This window comes from Giraffa tippelskirchi, chromosome 2 (genome assembly GCF_054371585.1).
Source record: "Giraffa tippelskirchi isolate mGirTip1 chromosome 2, T2T-mGirTip1v1.2.pri, whole genome shotgun sequence".
Taxonomy (NCBI): Eukaryota; Metazoa; Chordata; class Mammalia; order Artiodactyla; family Giraffidae; genus Giraffa; species Giraffa tippelskirchi.
Window position 1 is genome coordinate 64,293,778 of NC_137276.1, and position 20,624 is coordinate 64,314,401.

The 20,624-nt window shown below is 53.1% G+C and overlaps 1 protein-coding gene across 8 annotated transcripts; it reads left to right on the forward strand.

Annotated features, from left to right (window-relative positions):
- The first annotated feature begins 281 nt into the window (after positions 1 to 281).
- On the forward strand, positions 282 to 19,167 carry DNAJB12 (DnaJ heat shock protein family (Hsp40) member B12). 8 transcript variants are annotated; one of them, XR_014076013.1, is made up of 11 exons: positions 282 to 488; positions 7,798 to 7,978; positions 9,325 to 9,470; positions 11,904 to 12,089; positions 12,211 to 12,290; positions 13,624 to 13,733; positions 15,423 to 15,595; positions 16,130 to 16,227; positions 17,674 to 17,759; positions 18,409 to 18,588; positions 18,914 to 19,167. XR_014076013.1 is itself a non-coding variant. In XM_081566604.1 (10 exons), the coding sequence occupies exons 1-9, from the start codon at positions 356 to 358 to the stop codon at positions 17,725 to 17,727; spliced, it is 1,161 nt and encodes a 386-aa protein (XP_081422730.1). In that variant the 5' UTR covers positions 282 to 355; the 3' UTR covers positions 17,728 to 17,759; positions 18,364 to 19,167. The 8 variants fall into 8 exon arrangements, 6 of the variants coding, with proteins under 6 accessions (XP_081422730.1, XP_081422720.1, XP_081422769.1 ...); XR_014076014.1 differs by having other exon boundaries at positions 17,319 to 17,759; positions 18,409 to 19,167; XM_081566604.1 differs by having other exon boundaries at positions 18,364 to 19,167.
- The last annotated feature ends 1,457 nt before the right edge of the window (positions 19,168 to 20,624 follow it).

The following is a 20,624-nucleotide window of genomic DNA, read 5'->3' on the forward strand; positions in this document are numbered from 1 at the left end:
TATCTACTGTATACCTAACCTCGCAAATAGCGGGTACCCAAATATCTGTCGAATGTAAGCAACCTTGGTCTCAAACGCAGAGAGTTACTACCAAGAACTTGCGAACATACAAAACTTTAAGACCTCCGAATATGCCCCCTTGGAATGTGTGCTTGCACCATTAAGGCCTCTCTTAGGCGTCCCCCTCTTAGAAGACATATGGTAGCGCTTCCGCCCTCGCTCAAACCTCAGGGAGGGAGGAGCGGAGGTTTTATGTCATCACCCTGCGACCGCCTGCCCCTAGACGCGCCGGCTGCTGGCGCAGCCCTTCGCTCGCCCGGCCTCCCCCTCCCTGGTTCCGCGCTCTGGTTCCGCCATGGAATCCAACAAGGATGAAGCCGAGCGCTGTATTAGCATCGCCCTTAAGGCCATCCAGAGCAACCAGCCGGACCGAGCGCTCCGCTTCCTGGAGAAGGCGCAGCGGCTGTACCCGACGCCGCGAGTTCGCGGTGAGTGTGAGATGCCGGAGACACTGAGGGGACATTAGAACTGATGGGGGGAATACGGGAACGGACCGACGGGAGCGGTTGGAGGAGGGGGAGGGGTGGCGAGGCGCGGCTACGCTTGCGCACTGAGACGCGCGGTGGCCTTCGGGAGGTGTAGTCTTTGGCTCCCACCCCTCTCCGGGATACTGGACACTTGGTGACAGGGGCAACAGTGACTTTAGCTTTCCAGGTGCTTGCGGAACCTTCCGAGATTTGGAGTTCCCAAGAATGAGAGGTTCTGACAGATGGGGAGAAAGGAACTTATATGGAAGCGAAATCGAACTACTTTTCCCAAGGGGCCATTCGGTGGCCCAGGGCCAGTTGCCGGCCTGGGAAATATTATAGTTTAGGAAAATAAACATAACTCCTCTGAAGGAAGAAATAAGTTCTAGAGAAAGAAAGAGGACTTCTGACGTTCGGACGGCCTGAAAAGTCATCTCTGTATGTTCACTCCCTGGCAGGTCTCCGGGCTAAGGACCACCCTCACCAAACTAGAGCCTGCCTTTTCCCATTCCACACATTCCGTCACTCCCTCTTGGAGCCTCTTCCCCCACTTGGGAGATTCAGAGCGATGGCGTTAACCACTCCCACCTACCCTCGCCCCCAAGAGTCCGTCAGTGGTCGGCCATATGAGTGGCTGGACAGCACCAGGCTGCTAAGCAGCCCTGGACTGTTTCCAAACCAGAGAGGGAACAGTGAGCTTGTCTGTACTACTCACTCTATCCAGGAAGCGTTTTTTTTCTTTAACCTAAGTGTTTGGAGTTTTTCTTCATACACGCTGGAGGAGAGAAAGACGTAGTTCATTAAAAATACAGAGTTTGTACCTGCAATTACCACTAAGTAAACTAGCCGATAGCAGGTACTCAGAAGACGGGAGTTTTCATCCTAACTGCTACCATGTGATCTTTCTGAGCTTGGGTTTCCTCACCTGGAAAATTGGAGGGCTGGCACAGATAATGTGACTAACAATTATACCCATAAGGGCTTTTCAGTTTAGACAGCTCTTTCAGTGCATTTTCTCTCTTGAGCCTGCCCTATCAGGGAGGCAGAGCAGATCATTATCTTTGTTCTGTAGATAAAGAAATACCTCAGAAGCTAGGGACTTGCCCAAGATTACACAGCTAGAAATTGGAAAGTTCTGTGACTCTTTACATGTTTGCTAAGGGAATAAAATGAAACTGAACAGCAGCAGTTAGCCTTCTAACCCTTTATGAAATTGAGAAAGGGGAATAGTGGTGGAAGAGGCAGTCTAGAATGCCTGAGCTTTTCTCCCTCCTGACTGCAGGTTTGGCCTGTTTGCTTTAGAGAGAGTTTCAGTCTCTATTTTCCACAGCTCCTGAGGTAACCTGCTCAAGGAACTTTTCTATGAAATCACACTCTGTAAGAGGGCCCTCTGTATAAGGGGGTGTGAGGGCAGCTCCCAGACTGACTCTGATACTTTTGGAGGTTCAGAAACAGGCAGCCAAGTATGGATGGTAACAGCATGGCCTGTGGAACTCTTCTGTTACCAGGCCCCCCTGGTACACTTCAAGTGCTTGGATGGGTGTCCTTCCTGGGGCACAAGTACTGAAATTTGCTCAGGCAGAGGAGTGACCTGCTGCTATTTGTCATATTCATATTATTCTGGAAAGTGTATATGCCTCTCAGCTCTCTATAGACTTTACCTTGTACCGTTTGCAGCCCTGCACTGAGCTGACAAGGATGTAGGGGTGATTTAGGCTTGAGATAGGGAAACCTTGGTTAAAAAATACTAGATAGCTGTCTACACTTGATGTTTAAAGTTTGAACTCATTCCACATACTCATTTAATGCAGACTTCTTTGTTTTTGTTTGCAAAGTCTCTGCTTGATGCTAAGTGGTTATAGAAGGATTGGTAAGATGTGATCATTCACCTTAAAGAGCTTACATCTAGTGAAGGAGACAGTTACAGAAAATATGATATTGCAAACTGTAAAACGAGAGCTGTGATTAAACAGAAATGAAGCCCAGTGTTAGATGCTGAGAACCTCTGGGTGGATGTGAAAATTTCAGTCCCTGCCCTTCACGAGGTGGAGGGGAGTCTTGGGGGTAGGAGGCATGGAGAGTAAATTATAACAGTCTCATGACAGGGATGTGAAAATAATAGTAGATCACAGTGAGGGAAGGCTTCAGGGAGTAGGATAAGAGGTCGTGTTTGAACTGCACTTCAGAGGAGAGTGGGGGGCTTGAGAAGGGCATGCGGGGGGAAAGATATGGAGGCTGGAAGTTGTAAGAGATGTGAGGGAGGAAACTGAGTGTAACAAGATGTGGAGGCCGTAGGGGTGGTAATTTGAGTATGGAGGGGACTATGGTTGAAAATAGGATGGGACCAGACTGGGGGAATCCTTTCCTGCCATACCGGGATATTTTCACTTTATTCTGTAGTTAGTGGAAAAATGACTGAAGTTTTTGATAGCAGGTGGAAGATAGGGTACTGATCTTAAAACAACATATAGGGTTATTGAGTGGGAAGAGAGACTCAAGGCAGAAACCAGTTGGGAGGCAATTGTGTGGAGTGGGTTAGGAGTTACGAGAGCCTAAGGTGAGGCAGCATGGATCAGAATAAATTCATTGGAGGAGAGGTGCTGAGGCTTCTGTAAGAAGGATGCTGAGGAGAAATGGGGACTCAGAATCCAACCCTATGTGATCAGGCTAAAGAATACGGGTGGGCAGAGATGGGCAGAGTGCAAGGTGCTGGTGGGATGTTCCAAATAAGCTGTCGGGTTGGAGCTCAGGAGAGAGCTCCCGGTTCCAGCTGAGAGTCTGCCGTCATCAGTTGGATGGAGCTCACTGGAGTCGTGCCTGGCTGAAGTCACTGTGGGAAGGTGTCAATGTGTAGCAGAGGTTACTGCAGGCACAGTCATTGCCACATCTGCCCTTAGCCAATGGGCAGAGACAGAGGAAGCAAGAGGTGAGATGGAGCAACAGCAGAGGAGGCAGTCCCAGGAGGGAGCAGCGGCCAGGTAGCCATGGAGCCCTGTGTCAAGGAGCTGGTGAACAGCACTGTCAGTTGCTGCAGAGGCCATGTGAGAAAAGGGCAAGTCAAGAAATGAAAGGAGGAGAATCAAGAGCGTTGGAGGAGGATTGGTCTTGGAGACGTGGAAGGACAGACAGGGAAAGGTTAGGAGTGAGAGGAGGCTCAGAGAAATCTTGAAGGGTCCAAGGACCTCACAGTGAAAGGATCCAAGAGGACTTGAAACTCTGCTGCAGGAGGTGGGATGGGGAGGCACCAGGGGCTGGACTGATGTACTCTGGAGCAGGGGTGGGGCCCTGAGGTGAGAACTCACAGGGCCGGGGGAATGGAGCCAGTCGGTCCCTTTCTGAGAGTTTCTACCCAGTGCCTGCAGCCTGGTAAGCAGTGGCTTTGCCTCAGGCTTAGCGACAGTGGTGGAAGGCACTGCGTTTTCCTGGGAGCTGTTAAGAACATCTACAGGCCTGTGTTTTTCCAGCATCCAGAGTGAAAGTTAGCCATGGAGGACAGCTCAGCTGCCTCAGGTTCTGTGAAGCACCTGGCACAGAGACTGACGAGGTTCAAAATGAATAGCTGGTAATGTCATGATCTGGGCTCATGAACTGGCTCGCCACGGGAACAGGCCAGCAAGGGAGGTGAGGGGACCCGAGGTGGGGGCTGGGAGGCTCCAGGGCTTCAGAAGGTAAAGTCTCAACACTCAGCAGGCTGTGGACTGAGTTGTAACCAAGAGATGTCAGGAAGTCCCAGACTCCGGGTCCATGCAGAGGCTGCCCAAGGTTCTGTGTGGTGCCGGCTCTGGGGTTCAGGCTCGGTCAGGGAGGCCAGCACACAGAAGAAGAGAGGACTGGCCACTGAGAGAGTTTAGCATTCAGGGTGTAGGAGTGAGGGATGTTTTAGGACTGGCAAGGTCCAGAGTGTGGAGCTGTCTGTTCAAGTTGGTCAGCCTCTATGTACCCCATTGTGCCCTCAGTCCTTCCATTTATCTTGTTGTATTGAATCTTCTTTACCCCCCTGAACAACGCTGTGAGGGCAGGGACTGTGTCTTCACTGAGGAATTAGGTAACTTGACAAGGCCACGTGGCTAATTAGCAAAGGATCCAGACTGTGCAACCCCAGGCTCTTCCTCTAATCTGGCCTCCGTCTGCTGACTACTTTGAGCACTGTAGGTACCTAGAGAGCCTGGAGAGGAAGTGTACCGGGTGACACAATGTTTGCTGGGGGTGGTGCTCAGTGCTTTGGAGGCTTTCACTCATGTACTGTTTCAGCTGTCTTGAGGGACATCCAGGTTTCCATGGAGAAGCTAAGTTGACTTGTCCAAGGAAACACCGCTGTCGAGTGGCAGGGCCAGGTTTGAAGCGGGCAGTCTGACTCTCCAGTCTGGGTTTGAGGAGGGGTCTCCTCTAGTAGCTTTGCCTGTACAGATGGCCTCACCTCCACCTCAGTGGCTCGCGCTCCCACCCCAGCTTTGGTCTCTTCCTCCAGTTTGTCTTCTTTCTAACTGTCTGCTAGCTGTTCTGAGAAGGGACAGAGTTGGGATTTTAACCCAACCCTGTCTATCTAACTCCATCGCCACATTAAGCTATTCTGTCGCCTACTCTTCTGTGACTTTGCCTCCCAGGCACTGTGCTGTGAGGGGTGTAACAGTGACACAGCATGGGGCAGTCATATGGGTGTCCCAGCCACAAGAGAATCTTAATTGTTAGCACCCGGAAATCTTGAATTGCCACCTCAAACAGCAATCTTCTATGTGACCCAGAGCACATTCATTCCCTTTGCGCTGTCTTTGTGCAGTGCAGGGAAATTAGAAGGGCTGATTCCACATAACTGCCTAAAAAATCTTTCAGAATCTTCCCTGAAAGGTACCAGAGAGAGTCCATCCCACTTCCTGGCTGATGCTCTTATGTATCTACAGTAACTGAATGGCCAGTCATATAGGGCATTAGCCTGGACCCCTGGGGCTTCCAGAGAAATCAAAATAAACAACCTCTTTAAAAGCCTTAGGAAACCAGCAGACCGGCTCCTCGCTCAGTTCTGTCTTGATCAGCATCACTTTATCTGTTGGTATCTACTTTTGCCGTTTCCTTGGTACTTGGCGTAAAACTAGAGCCTGGGATGGCTTGACATCTCATGGTTACAACTGAGTCCAAAGCCTACTGGGTGATGAGACTTTGTCTCCCCAAGACGTGGAGTGCCCTGCCCACCCCCTACCTTGGTCACCTCACCTCCCTGGCCAGCCGGCTCATCAGCCCAGGTCACAGTATTAGCAGCTCCTCATTTTGAACTTTTACTGTATGTCAGTGTCTGTGCCAGGTCATTACACATCTCATTGTATCCTCATCTACCGTGTGTGGAGATCCCCTGGAGGAGGACATGCGAACCCACTCCACTATTGTTGCCTGGAAAATTCCATGGGCAGAGGAGCCAGAGGAGCCTGGTGGTGGGGTCATGGGGTCAAAAGAGTCAGATGTGGCTGAGCGTGCACACACGCACACTGAGGAAACCGAGATTTAGAGAAATTCACCAATCCGCCAGGGGTCGGAGTGTTAGGCTGAGCGGAGATTTAAAGCCTGGATCTTTGGGAATGAACTTCTTTCTCAGAACAACATGGCTGGAAGGGGCTTCTCTTGCCAGGCTCACATGGTCTGGGATGGCAGCGTAGTCAAGAGCATGGTTTCCAGAGCTGGACATCCTAGAACTTGAGTGCTGCCACTCAGCTTGTGTAGACATGGGCAAGGTGATCACACGCAGCCCCTCCCTTATAACAGGGATGACAGTGATGAGACCCAGCTCTGAGGCCACTGTCAAGATTAAACGGGCAAGGACTTCCCTGGTGATGCAGTAGATAGGAATCTGCCTGCCAGTGCAGGGGACAGAGGTTCCGTCCCTGGTCAAGGAAGGTTCCACATGCTGCAGAGCAGCTAAGCCCATGCACCACAACTACTGAGCCCATGCTCTAGAGCCAGCATGCCACAACTAATGAGCCTCTGTGCTGCAACTACTGAAGCCTGTGTGTCTAGAGCCTGTGCTCGCAACAAGAGAAGCCACTACAGTGAGAAGCCCATGCACCAGAACTAGAGAGTAGCCCCCACTCTCGGCAACTGGAGAAAACCTGAGTGCAGCAACGAAGACCCAGCACAACCAAAAAATAAATAATTTTTTTAAAAAAGATTAAATGAGCAAATACATGCAGAGCACCGTGTTCCAGGCCTGCTGACTCACGATGAGCACTCACCACTGTGGTGAGCACCCTCTTGGGCTTTGCTGCAAGAGCCCCTCCACTCCCTCATGCAGGGCCAGCTCACCTGTCAGCCTCTGTGTTTGTATTTCCCAGCTGCTGACTCGGTGAGAACATGTGAGTTTTCTACAAGTAGCGCAGCAGTGGCTCAGGATACGGTGGTCCACTTGAGCCCCAGTGCTCTGCTCCCTGGAGCCCAGCTCCGGGCCTCCTCCAGGCTCACATGCATCATAGTGGCTGGAGCCCAGCAAGCACCTGACACATTTGAAGGAAGTTGGGGACCAGCCAGGCTGCACTGCTGCCCCTCCCCTGCACGGAGGTGTCCCGGGTCCCTGCAGTGGCCCAGATGCCTAGATTCCCAGGATGCTGTACCCCAGGCATGACTCAGGGGCTCAGAGCTGGCTTTGTGCCTGTGATGAGTGGGCACAGGGGACTCCTTCCAGAGATATGGGCCTTTCCTCATTGAATCAAAAGGCACCAAGGACTTGGGTTTGGATATCTGTGACCCTCTCTGAGCATGACTGCTAATGCCCTGTATAGACTGTGAACACTGAAGCAGGACATTGGACGTGGCCAGCCATTTGAAAAAGGTAAACAGTAGCAAGCCATGAGCACAGCAGATGTGTGTCCTGAGTCCCACACCACCCCTGCCCCCTGGGGCAGAATCACTGCTCCCTTTCCTCTGCACAGCTGAGCGGGAGGAGGCCTTCCTCCCAGTCCCTGCTGACTCTGATGGTGCTAAGTGGAGCCCCCTTACAGAGCACTTTGCCCATCTTGGCATTCAACAGAGGGTGGCTATTACACACATTACTTTGGAATTTCAAAAACCTAAAAAATTACTTGTTTTTGTGCTGAATTTACCCTCAGAACTGTGGCTCCTCAGAAAGCAAGTCATTATTCCCTTAGCCCCTCAGGCCCAGTCAGGAAAGGAGCAAGCTATGTTGGGAAAAAGAGTGGGTGGGATGCAGGGGTCCTGGGATCTCCCAGGGCCAGGCAGGCCCTCAGCCATTGGAGCAGGAGCCCTGAACAGTTGTCTTGCTTTTGCACAGCCCTGATCGAGTCCCTCAACCAGAAACCACAGCCTGCCGGTGACCAACCCCAACCCACAGAGGCAACTCACGCAACCCATAGGAAAGTAGCTGGGGCCAACGCCCCCTCGGCCAACGGTGAGGCGGGAGGAGGAGAGAGCACCAAAGGCTACACCGCAGAGCAAGTAGCAGCCGTGAAAAGGTAGAGGACTGGGCAGGCGGGAGGGGCCAGAGCCTGGGGGTTGGGACGTTTTCACATCTAGGGAAGGCTTCCTGCAGCCCGTTATCCACCTTGCCTGGGAGGACCTTGAGGCTGGAGCATGGTCAGAAGAGCTCACGAGGCCCTCCTATTTCCCATGAGGACCTGAAGTCTAGTGTGGGCCTTGGGGCCCTGCTGTCCCCTGCTGCCCCGGCAGCCCACGGCAAAGGCTGGAAACCGCTGATGCTGCCGGCCTCCTCTGCCACAGGCCAGCAGATCCTGGGCCTCTTTACACAGCCCCATTTGTCAGAGATGAGGCCTGGTCTCCCCTCCAGATACTCCCCCAACCCACACTCCTGCCCCCAACAAAGACCCTTTCACATCAGAGCCTGTGTGGGGTAGGGTGGAGACAGGAGGAGTTATCCATCCTAGGCTTGGGCAGGCCCAGCGCGGATCAGCTCACACCAGGCCTAGACAACCCCAGCCACGGCTGCTCAGGATTAGATACTCCCGCTCCCATTTCTCCGGAGGCCCCCCCACCAGCTAGCCTTGGGAGTCCCTCTGCAGTCACTCCCCCATGGTCCTGGCTGCTAGTGAAGATGTTGTCAAGCTTCAGGCCTATGTGTGACCCAGCGTGATGATAGTTTCCCATAAAAGTATTTGCTGAATTTACATCTTTCTGACCAGACAGGACTTTGACCAGATAAGCCCATGGGTTGTAGGCAATAGAAACTGGTGATGGGAATTTTCCTGGTGGTCCAGTGGCTAAGACTCCACGTTCCCAATACTGGGGCCCAGGTTCGACCCCTGATCAGAGAACTAGATCTGACATACCACAACTAAGAGTTCAAACACTGCAACTAAGAGCCAGCCGAATAAAAATAAGTATTAAAAAGAAAGAAAGAAACCAACTGTGGGCCAAGAGTCAGGAAGTCTCCAGGGACCCCAGGAGTAAAAATTAGTGGGAGAGAAACAGCGACTCTTCAAGGCCCTGTGATGGGTGAACAAACACTGCCAAAGTTAGGCTGTTTACCCCTCAGATCGCCAGGAGGGTAGAGCAGCTGAACCCAGGGCACAGCTGCCCTTGGGCAGAGGCCCCTGACCGACAGTCCTTCTGAGGTGCCTGCAGCGAGGGTGCTGTTGTTAGCTCAGGGAAATGATTCTTGGCCTGGCAGAAACAGCAGCTGCACCCTCTTAAATCCTAAATATATTCTGTCTCCGCCGGGCCTGTCCTGCTGGTCCCCCAGCTTGCTCAGAGCTGGGCGCCCACACTGCTCTTTCATCAGCCACCTCCCTTCCCAGCCTGGGCCCATGAGAGCTCCCTCACCAAGTTCTACTCCCTCCTCCAGGGTCAAGCAGTGTAAAGATTACTACGAGATCCTGGGGGTGAGCAGAGGGGCCTCAGATGAGGACCTGAAGAAGGCCTACCGCAAACTAGCCCTCAAATTCCACCCCGACAAGAACCATGCGCCTGGTGCCACTGAAGCTTTCAAAGGTAAGCTGGCCCAGGTTTCCTAGTGTTTGGGTGTTCTGATCTCCTATCCTTGGGAGGGAAGGAGGGGCTTTTCCTGGAAGCTGCCTTGGACCCAAGTCCTACCAGCTCAGGAGCTGCTTTTGGGAAGAAGGCCCTATAGTCGCCTCCACCCCGCAGTCTGTCAGAGTGCAGATGGCACCATTCCTCTCTCTCCTTCCCCCACCATCCCCGGAGTTACAGCGGGGGAGCTGTGAACCAGTGCCTTTGCCAAGGTCACATGCTGATTGAGAGGCTGAAGGAGGCCTCCTGACCTACCTGTGTCACTTCCACATCCTGGAATCTTGAAAATAGTTTCCCTGTTCTGAGAAGCTGGGTGGCCTGGATTAGAGCTTGGTGGCCTCCTCAGACCAGCAGCCGCAGCCAACCCACCCCAGTCTCTCTACACACACACACCTCCACACACACATACCACGCACAACCTCTCGCCTCCAGTGGGGGACATGGCAGTCTCTCTGGACTCAGGGCCTATTATTTCTGGGGTGGGGGCTTCAGTTGTGGCTGAAAACATAAGCTGCCCTTTAATCGTTTATATTTTCATTGAACACATCAGGCACACATGCCGGCTCTGTACCAGCGCTGAGTTGCTAGGCCTGCAGTTCCACAGACATCCCTTCTTTTCTCTCACACCTGCCTGTCCTCCATGAGACCTTCATGGTCTTCGGCTCACCTCCTAAGGGCTGTGGTGACTGGCCCCCTCCCCCGGCTCAGGCAGGGTGCTGTGCTGTACCAGGGCTATGACCATCGCCAGGTGGGTAGCCTGCTCAGAACAGACCCCCAAGATCCTGTGTGCCTCTCTCAGGGCCGCCTCAGGTGCTCCGTTCCAAGCTGCTCAGGGGTGGTCCCCAGTGGGGCAGTCTGCAGGCATCTTCCCCCGCTGCCTGTCCACCAACCCCAGGGGCAGAAGGAGAAAGGAATGAGGAGGCAAGGTTCGGTTCAGTTCAGTTCAGTCGCTCAGTCATGTCCGACTCCTTGTGACCTCATGATCCGCAGCACGCCAGGCCTCCCTGTCCATCACCAACTCCCTGAGTCCACCCAAACCCATGGCCATCAAGTCGGTGATGCCATCCAGCCATCTCCTTCTCTGTCATCCCCTTCTCCTCCTGCCCTCAATCTTTCCCAGAATCAGGGTGTTTTCAAATGAGTCAGTTCTTCACATCAGGTGGCCAAAGTATTGGAGTTTCAGCTTCAACATCAGTCCTTCCAATGAACACCCAGGACTGATCTCCTTTAGGATGGACTGGTTGGATCTCCTTGCAGTCCAAGGGACTCTCAAGAATCTTCTCCAACACCACAGTTCAAAAGCATCAATTCTTCAGTGCTCAACTTTCTTTATAGTCCAACTCCCACATCCATACATGACCACTGGAAAAACCATAGCCTTGACTAGACGGACCTTTGTTGGCAAAGTAATGTCTCTGCTTTTTAATATGCTGTCTAGGTTGGTCATAACTTTCCTTCCAAGGAGTAAGCATGTTTTAATTTCATCGCAGCTGGGGTTAACGTTTCTCCAGCCCTGGCCTCAGGGCCCTGTCACAGTGGAAGGAGGAGAGGCATTCTCATTCTCAAGGGGTTGCATGTTCTGAAGCAGATGCAGCTTTGACCTTCTGCCTTGAGGGTGTGGGCTGCTGGAGAAGGAGGAGAGACTAAGGAGGGCTCAGAGCTGGGGCCTTCCAGGCACAGGCTTCCCCACCCCTGGGAGCTCTAATGGGGGCCGGGACGAGGAACCGCAGCTGGGACCTGGAGCCCAGGGAAGAGAAGGCTTGCCCAGGCCACACCACCAGCAGTGGAGTCTCGACTAGAGCCTGGGGACCTGGCCCCTCCTGACAGTTCCTGCTGCTCTCCGGTTTACAATAGCGCGTCACATGTTTGTTCAGCCCTCGTGTTATGCTGTGACTTGAAGATTACACACCCTCCAGAAAGTGTGCTCTATCCCACCAGACACCCCAGGAGAAAGGAATGAGAAGGAAGTATTTTGGTGGTTTTCATAAAGTCAGAGAGCAGACCTGAAGCAAGACTCACCTGGGTTTGATTCCTGGCTCTGCAGCATCAGACCTATGTGAGCTTACACTTAACCTCGCTGGGCCTCAGTTTTCTCATTGGTAAAATGGAGATGAGCTCTTAGGAGTAAGTAAGGTAATGCCCATAAAGGACCTGATCGATAGAAAAAATTCAACCATCATCATGCGGTGGAGAGTGAGGACTGAGTGTTAATCCTCCACCCAGTCCAGGCTGTCCCAATTCATTCAGAGGTGTTCCAGCACCCATCCTCCCGCCCCACCCTCCACACCTCAGAGCACCACTGGAACACCTGAAGGAAGTGAGCACTTGGCCACCACGGGCCTACACCCCCAGCATCCTCGGACCTCACCTTTCTGCCTCCTCTCTTGCTTCTAGCCATCGGCACAGCATATGCGGTACTTAGCAACCCAGAGAAAAGGAAGCAGTATGACCAGTTCGGTGATGACAAGGGCCAGGCAGCCCGGCACGGCCATGGGCATGGGGACTTCCACCGCGGCTTTGAGGCCGACATCTCCCCTGAAGACCTCTTCAACATGTTTTTTGGCGGTGGCTTCCCATCTAGTAAGTTTCCCTGCTCTCCCCCACATCCAGGCCTCCCTGGTGGTGATGGTGGGAGATGGGATGCCAGCCTCTCTCCCCTTCCTAGTAGCCCCACTCCTGACTCAGTCCCTCTGACCCCCAGGTAACGTCCACGTCTACAGCAATGGCCGCATGCGCTACACGTACCATCAAAGGCAGGACCGTAGGGAGAACCAGGGTGATGTGAGTGATGAGGGGATGGGTACAGGGAGGGTGCCTAGTCCCACCCAAGGGGGTGAGGCCTGGAGTGGGGAGTACCTTGCTATCCTGCGACAGCTGCTGCTGAGTCACGTCAGTTGTGTCCGACTCTGTGCGACCTCATAGACGGCAGCCCACCAGGCTCCTCCGTCCCTGGGATTCTCCAGGCAAGAACACTGGAGTGGGTTGCCATTTCCTTCTCCAGTGCATGAAAGTGAAAAGTGAAAGTGAAGTTGCTCAGTCGTGTCCGACTCTTAGCGACCCCATGGACTGCAGCCTACCAGGCTCCTCTGTCCATGGGATTTTCCAGGCAAGAGTACTGGAGTGGGTCGCCAGTACCCTCACAACTCAGCCGGGAAGCTAACTCGGTCCCCCCGTTGCCATTCCACTAAAGGACACCAGAGGGAGCCACACTCCACAGCACCCACAGCAGGAGTTGGGTGTGATGGCCTCTGCTGGGAAATGGAATACAGAAACCTCCCTACTTCCAGGCAGGTTCCAGTGTTAATGGCCTTCATGAGGTCTATATGTTCCTAAGGTCAGAATGACATTTTCCAAGCAATGGAAGGTTAAACTTGACAAGAGAATTATAAAGGATGACAACATAGGGTTGGGTCTTCTTGCTTCTCTTCAGTATTCTTTAAAAATATATACAAGAGCTATAACAAGACAATGCATCAAACATCCTTTGAGTGCCACAGATTATAAGAACAGGTGGTTGACTGAAATTAAAGCAGTTAGCTAAGAGTAAAATACTGTGGACAGTTGCAGAATACTTAAAATTATACAGGCAGAGGGTTCTCTTTTGCTCTGATAATGTGGCCTTCTGTTTTTGTATATTCATTTTTTAAACTTTTATTTTGTGTGGTATTTAACATACAGAAGTTTTTTAAAATCACAAATTACCACACACTGAACAAATTTATTTTATAATTTCTCAACTGGCAATTTTTAAATTGGTAATACAGTCATAGGGTTCAGAATTCAGAAAGGTAGATATAGTGAAAGCTTCCTTCAAGCCCTGCCTCCCATTCTTCTGAAGGCAGACACTTTCGCTCATCTTTTTTTTTTTGTATTCTCTCACAAGTAAATACCTCCCACCCCAGTATTTAACCCCAGTTGCTGCTTTGTTTTTATCTGGGGAAACTGGCAGGTAGAGGAGTTTCTGTATTTGGGGGACCCATGGGAGGGAATGGGAGAGAGAGACATCGTGGCCTGTCTGCACAAGCTCCCATCACCTGGGCTCCATTGTGGTGTTTGCCGCCAGCATTTCCCCCCACCAGGTTCAGCCTGGGTGACCATTGGCTCTTCCCTCCAGGGTGGGCTGGGGGTGTTTGTCCAGCTGATGCCCATCCTCATCCTGATCCTCGTGTCAGCTCTCAGCCAGCTCATGGTGTCCAGTCCACCCTACAGTCTGAGCCTAAGACCGTGAGTACCTGCCGCTGGGGTGAGTCCAGGGTAGTGGGTACACGGCAGGGTGGGGCGGGAGCTTTGGAGTCTCAGCCCCCACCAGGGGCCTTCCTTCCCATCTTCTTCCAGCAGGTTCCTGATCAAATTGCAGAAGCTGCTTAGAATCAAGAAAATAGACCTTGTTAAGCTGAGGTTCTTGATCTTTTTTGGATCATAGTCCCCTAAGAAAACACAGTGAAACCTGCAGCTCTTTTCCCCAGAACACTGTGCATGCACACTGTTTTGCATATGGTTTCATGACACTCTCCCCATCTTATCTACTGGCCTTGAAATAGGAACCTCTGTTCTTCCATTCTGCTTGAGGGCCCTGAGACCATGAGAAGAACAGAGGCTCTAGAGTCAGAGCAAGGGGCGCTTTGAATCCCAGTTCCTCTACTAACTAAGCAGCTCTGTGACCCTGGACTAGTTATGTAACTTCTCTGAGCCTTTGTTTCCTCACCTACAAAATGGGAATACCTGCTTGTGATAATTAAATGAGTAATACACATAAAATGCTAGGCTCATTAGAAATGCTTGCTAACATTTGTCAAATGAATATATGGTCTCAACCACTGATAGTGAACTTGGGCAAGTTATTTGCCCTTTTAAGGCATCAGCTCCCCTCATTTATTTCCAACACCTGACCCAGTATCTGATACAGAGCAACTGCTTGGCTTCTATGGCTGGAAGCCCAGTGCTCCCACCTAGCGGCCAGGCTCAGCCTGGGAGCCTGGCAGGATCCCTCTGAGACAGCAGGGGGCAGAGTCAGTCCACTGGACCCACACCAGCCAGCACAGGCACTCTGTGGCCTGATGGCAGCCTTTTCTCTGTAACTAGAGAGCTGAGAGGCAGGAATGGGCAGACAGAAGCTGTCCTTACCTGAGCACTAACTTCTATCAGCATGTAGAGGGTCTTCTCTGAGCCTGCATGCATGTGTGCTAAGTCATTTCAGTCATGTCTAACTCTTTGCAACCCCATGGACTGTAGCCTGCCAGGCCCCTCTCTCCATGGGATTCTCCAGGCAAGAATACTGGAGTGGGTTGCCATTTCCTCCTCCAGGGGATCTTTCCGACCCAAGGATTGAACCTGCATCTCTTATGTCTCCTGCTTTGGCAGGCAGATTCTTTACCACTAGGCCCACCTGGGAAGCCCTGAGCCTGCAGAGCCTGCAGTTGGAGCTAGAAGATTCCAAGAGGTGGAAGGATACAGATCCTTAGAATCCTTCCTGTCATTTTGTTCCTAAGCCTCTTCACTCTGGACTGGGAGCCTCTGGATAGGAGGGCAGGCCTTCAGCAAGGATTGGCTTAGGGGATGAACATGGGAATGGAAGCACGGGGAGCTCAGGTCACACAACTCGTCACAGGTGGAACCTGCACTCACCCTGGGTTCCCTGCTTCCCTGACCAGGCCCTCCCAGAGAGGGGCTGCTCCCCAGAGGCCCCAGGCAGCAGTGTGGTAAGCAGAGAGCTGGAGGCACACCTTGCGGTGGTCTGGGCCACTCATACAGGAGGGAGCCTCTTTCTTTTCTCCAGAGCAGCATGGAGTTCCTGCTCTAGCCCCTACTCCTGTGGCCTGTGTGGCACCGTATGTTGGGGGCCCCAGTCATCCTTAGCACTACCTTGGGTCTGTGGACCCACGCCCACTTTGCACTTGGTCTGTTTCTGGCCAGGTCGGTGGGCCACGTCCACAAGCGAGTCACTGACCACCTGAACGTCGTCTACTATGTGGCAGATACGTTCTCTGAGGAGTACACAGGCTCCAGCCTCAAAATGGTTGAACGGAATGTGGAAGATGATTATATTGCCAATCTCCGAAACAACTGTTGGAAAGAGAAGCAGCAAAGTAAGTTTGTGTGTGTCTGTGGGGGGGGGGGGTGCACAAAGCTTGAGAGCTTGGAAGAAGAAGGCGCTGCTCCCCCAGTGATCTGTGGGCCCAGCATCTGGCACTGCCCTGCACCAGCCATGGCTCAGCCAAAAGCCAGCTACCACCCCTGTGCTTCCCTGGGGCTAGGAGCCAGGGGCCACCTGGAGATTTCTTGCAACTTCCTATAAATCACTGCAATCAGCCTGTTGTTTGGCTGCCATAGGTAACTATGTAGAAAGAAATTGGGGCAAATCTGGTCACTCGCTGATTGGACACCTGGATCTATCTGTGGGGCCCTGAGGCTGTCTGACCAGGATGACAGGTTCTCACTTTGGCTGGCCTCACCTGTGCTCTATCAAAAGAGGCCTCTATCCTGCTCCCCGGCAGGGGTCTACCCTAAAGGGATTCTGCCTCAGTCCCTGGGCCCGTAACTGCTCTTCCCCTCCTGCACAGACCACGCTGACATCGTAGCAGCCTTAGAAGCACGCCCTAACTTGCCCCATTGCTTTGCAGAGGAAGGCTTGCTGTACCGGGCCCGCTACTTTGGTGACACAGACATGTACAACAAAGCACAGAAGATGGGAACCCCAAGCTGTAACCGACTGTCAGAGGTGCAGGCCTCCCTGCATGGATAGTCCTGGGCCAGCCGTGCCACCAAGGTCCAAGTATGAGCCAGGGCCTCCTCTGCCTGGCAACTCCTGGCAGCTCTGGTCTTGGTCATGAGGCAGAGGAGGGTATGAGGAGGGAGGGAGGGAGCCCAGTGATTGCACTGCACAGTTTCCCTGTCCTCAGCCTGACCCCCAGCCTGCAGAGTTGGGAGTGCTCTGGAGTGAGTGGGGAACTGAAGTCTGCCTCAGTCTTCCAGGGTGCCTCCATGCCACCCTACCCTGCGCCCTGGCTCCAGAACTGAGGGGTGCCCAGGGCTGCTACTCATGCTCGCTTGGTCTACTCCAGCCATGTGATCCCCTATGGCCCTTTCCCAAGTGTTACAGACTGTTATCTGTGCCCTGGGATCTAGGCCGCCTGGCAGTCAGTAGCCCCCCCCCGCATTCCCCTGCAGACACCAGGATGAACCATGTGGGAATGGGTGAGCCGACAGCCCTTCCTCTTCCCCTGTCCTTCCAGGCAGGAAGAAATGTGGTGTGCAGGGGAGGGAGCCGACAGGCTGGGAGCAGGAGAGGCCCTGCCCCCAGACTGGTCCTAGTCTGGTTGGATCAGAAGCACTCTGAGCAGCTCTACACCTGGCAGCTGCAGGCATCTGACTGCCCATGCATCTCACCTGTGGTCTGAGGAAGGGAACAAAAGGTCACAAGTTCAGGGTCCAACAAACAGAGCCCTCAGCACAGAGGAGTGGGAGAAAAAATTAAAGGTGATGGTAGCAGGCTCCACCACCCCACTCTCCCACCTTTACCTCCCTTACAGCAGGCTCTGTTCCCAGCATTTGCCAGAGGGGACAGCTTGGACCAGGCCCAGAGGAGTGTGGGCAGAGTTGGTAAAGGTTCTTTTTTGTGTTGATGCTCTGCCCACCGCCTCTTCTGCCTGTGTCCCCTCAGATGCAGACTCTGCTCTGAGGCCATTTGCTGGTGCCTCTGGGAGAGAGGAACAGACTGCAGGGCCCAGGACTTGGCTTGTCAGTGGGGGCTAAGCTCCAGGCTCCGGGACACGTAACTGCCAGGCTAACTGTTACCACTCTCCTCCCCAGACTATGAAATCCCTGGAGAATTTTTGGTGACATGCACTGAGCCAAGATGACGGACTATACACTTAAGGAAAGACAAAAAAAGAAAAAAAAATTAAAATGGAATTGGAGGCTGAATGCTGCACAACTGCCCTCTCTCTCACCCAGTAAATGCAGAAAGCTCTTAGGACAGACAGGAAAACCTGCCACGGGGCTGCTTCCCTTCCTCCCAGGGCTGGCAAAGGCTCGGGCTCCACATCAGCTCTCTCCTAGGATACAGAAACCATGGCAACGAAAGTAGAATGTAAAACTTGCAGCAAATGTCTGTGGGAAGGGCTGGGGGAAGGGGGGCCCAACTGCCTTTCTTCCCCTCTCCCAGGAGCCACCACCAGTCACCTCAGTGGAAGCAATCAGAGGTGTTGGCCAAGGATAAAGAGGAAGAGGAAAGAGAACTCTCCAGAGAATGTAATTTATAGATGCGTGTATATGTATATATCTATTTATATGTAAATAGCACATATAAAGATATATATAGAGAGAGTCTACTTTTTGAAACTATGCAAGGATTTGGTTAGGTTGTTGAGTTGATTTCTTTCCTGATTTAGAAAACGAGGCCTGTTTGGGGAAGGGAGCCTGGTCCTTCAAAGGCTAGACGTTAGCTATAGCTGACAGCAGAAAGAAAGTTGGGTTACAGCTTCTAACGTTGCCCTCAAGCCCAGCCTGTTTTTGATGGCAGCAGTAATCATGATAGCATAAATCTGTAGAGAACTTGGAAGACTGCCAACTTCATGGTTAAACTGAAGGGGAGCAGGCCATGGGGAAAAGGAGGTGCCCCTAGGGCCAGGTGCTAGGTCAGTATTGTGTCATGGTAGAGGCCCCAGATGGCCTAGGGGGATGAGCCCACCCACCATAAGTTTGGTCAGCTCAGGTGGGCACTTTGTCCTGGCGTCCAGGAGCCCCCCGACCCCACCACCGAGAACAGCAGGATTGGAGAGGGGAATCAGGTTCTGCCTGACCACCTCCCCGCTTAGTCCCTACGCTTAGTCCCTCCGTGAGTTTTGCCTTATAGGTGGCCCCAGGCACAGCCCCATTGTTGCTACTGCTTTTTCCTAAGTCATGGACCAAGGACTCCAGAAGGCTTTCTTTCCAAGAGTCAACCAGGTGGCACCCAGGACCCTGGGGCAGCAGCCGAATCCTGAAGAAAGTCCATGACCATGGGCACCTCTGTCTACCCTCCAAGGACGTGACGCCACCCGGCCCTCTATTGCACATTGGACAAAGGATGAACCAGAAGGTTTTATTGTCACCTTCAAATGAGGATTTTTCTCAAAACAGCAGTTGCTGCCAGGGGAAGGGAGGGAGGTTTTATTTATTCCCACAGTTTATACTGGGCCTTTTGGAATTACCGTTTTCCCCAAATTTTCCTCTCGTGGTGGGTGTGTCATTGAGCCTGCCATCCTCCGAAGCCTTACTACCCCAAACCAAGCTGCCAGCCAGGAGGGGGTCACCACCCTCCCAGAGCTTCTCTTGGCTCTTTTTTTAAAAGTCTCCCAACAAGTAGGATTCTTGCCGGGAAAGGAAGCTTGGTTAAGAAATGTCAAATATGGTTTTTAAACAAGGTCCTGCCCTGTGATGAAGCGGCCGCCCCCGCCCAGAGAGATGCTCAGAACTAGATGCGGATGGGAGCACCCTGCCCGCAGTGGCCCCGGTGCTCTGCCCCCACCACCCTAACCCTCTGGTCTCGGTAGATGTCCCTAGATGGGCTGAGCCATGTGCAATAAGAACATAGATCCTGACGGATCCCCTGAGAAGCTGTATTTCTTGAATTAGAATTCTGAAATTGTATATCTATAAATATATGTTTATTATGTGATTGGTGAGTCTGTATTGAGCAAGGGGGCCAAGCTCGGGGGGCAGAGGTGGGTACAGGCACCTGCTGCTGCTGACACTGACCTGCCCAGACCACAAGGAGTTTGGTGGCTAGTCTGAGTGTCCCCTCGCCCCAGCTGACAGCCACTTCAGTCACAAGTGTTGTTCGAGGGCTGACTTCCATCGCGACAAAGGGTAAGCGGCTCAATTAGGCCAGGACCCAGGGGTCACTGGCACTAATCCAGGGTGGGCAACCTGGGCCACCCCTTGGTCCTACCCCGCCAATTCCATCAGGCCTGTGGTGAACGCAACAGATTCAGAACCTCCCTTCTCCCCAGCCTGGAGCTCCAGCCCACCCTGGATCCAGAACAAGGGAAAAGTTCTCAGAGTTTCTTTCCATCTCTGGTTGCACAGTCTTCCAGCCATCCCTGCCACACCACCCCCACAGCCCACCCTCCTCCCCCATGGAAAAGTTAAAAATGTGGCAGCCAGTGTAAGGCTCTCCGTGAATGGAGCGGCAGATCTGCCCGAGGCCTCCCAGAGACAGGGCCCGGCAGCCCTGACTGGTGGCCTGAGGCCCCTCCTGCCGCAGCTCCAGCCAAAGACAGGCAGGCTGCCCGGTGGTGCCACTGCAGCCTGGGAGCTCATTGGCTGCCCCCACCCGGGTCACTGCGGCCCGCCGCCCGGTCTGCGAGCCACCACTTGTTGGCTGCGGTTGGCAGGGGCGTTGCCAGCTGCCCCCATTCAACCCCCCCAAGTCCCCCTGCCCTCAGTGTGCAGTTCTGTGAGCCAAAAGGGGCGGGATAGACTCCGTCTGACTGTTTGCTACAAAAAAGAGCCTTTGACAAGTGTCCCCACCCACTGTCAGGTGGCACAACAAGCCCCTCGTCCATGCAAGCTCCCGGGATCAGCCAGCTTATCTCCCCGTTCTAGACTTGCCCCGAGGGGCAAGGAGCACACACCCCAGCCTGACTGTAGCCGCATCCCCACCCAGAGTCCCCGGGCAGAGTCACCTGGCTGTTGAGGAGAGGCGCAGACTTGGATGAATAGACTGTTGACACAATGTGGGCTCAGAATCCTTACCAAATGTCAGACCATGTGGTCTGAGCCAGTCAGCCCATTTCCCAGGGCAGGTAACGGAGACCCTGAGGCAGGGAAGTTCATGCCCCAAGAGTCTCCATGAAGCCGTGCATGTCTTTGGGGTTTATGTAGCAGAACAATCAGTCCTTGAAGGGTCAGACCCACTCACACCAAGTAGAGTGGCAGGAGCCCTGAGTTCAGAAGGGTGGGAACAGGAAGAGGCCACACTAAGGGAAATGAGACTTAATCTGAGGGGCTGGGGCTGGGGACACTTACTCTCTCCCGGCAATGACAAAGGTGTCCCCCTGCTGTGCGGGCAGCTTCCCTGAGCTGGCTGCACACTCCAGAGGCAGGACAGCGGATCCGTCAGGCAGTGTGGAC

What these genes read in the sequence shown, in the direction of transcription:
- DNAJB12 (XM_081566604.1), top strand. Translation starts at nt 356, where the DNA reads ATGGAATCCAACAAGGATGAAGCCGAGCGCTGTATTAGCATCGCCCTT. An exon ending in TGCCACTGAAGCTTTCAAAG is followed by an intron (nt 9,471 to 11,903) that starts GTAAGCTGGCCC and finishes TCTTGCTTCTAG; the next exon opens with CCATCGGCACAGCATATGCG. An exon ending in TGGCGGTGGCTTCCCATCTA is followed by an intron (nt 12,090 to 12,210) that starts GTAAGTTTCCCT and finishes TCTGACCCCCAG; the next exon opens with GTAACGTCCACGTCTACAGC.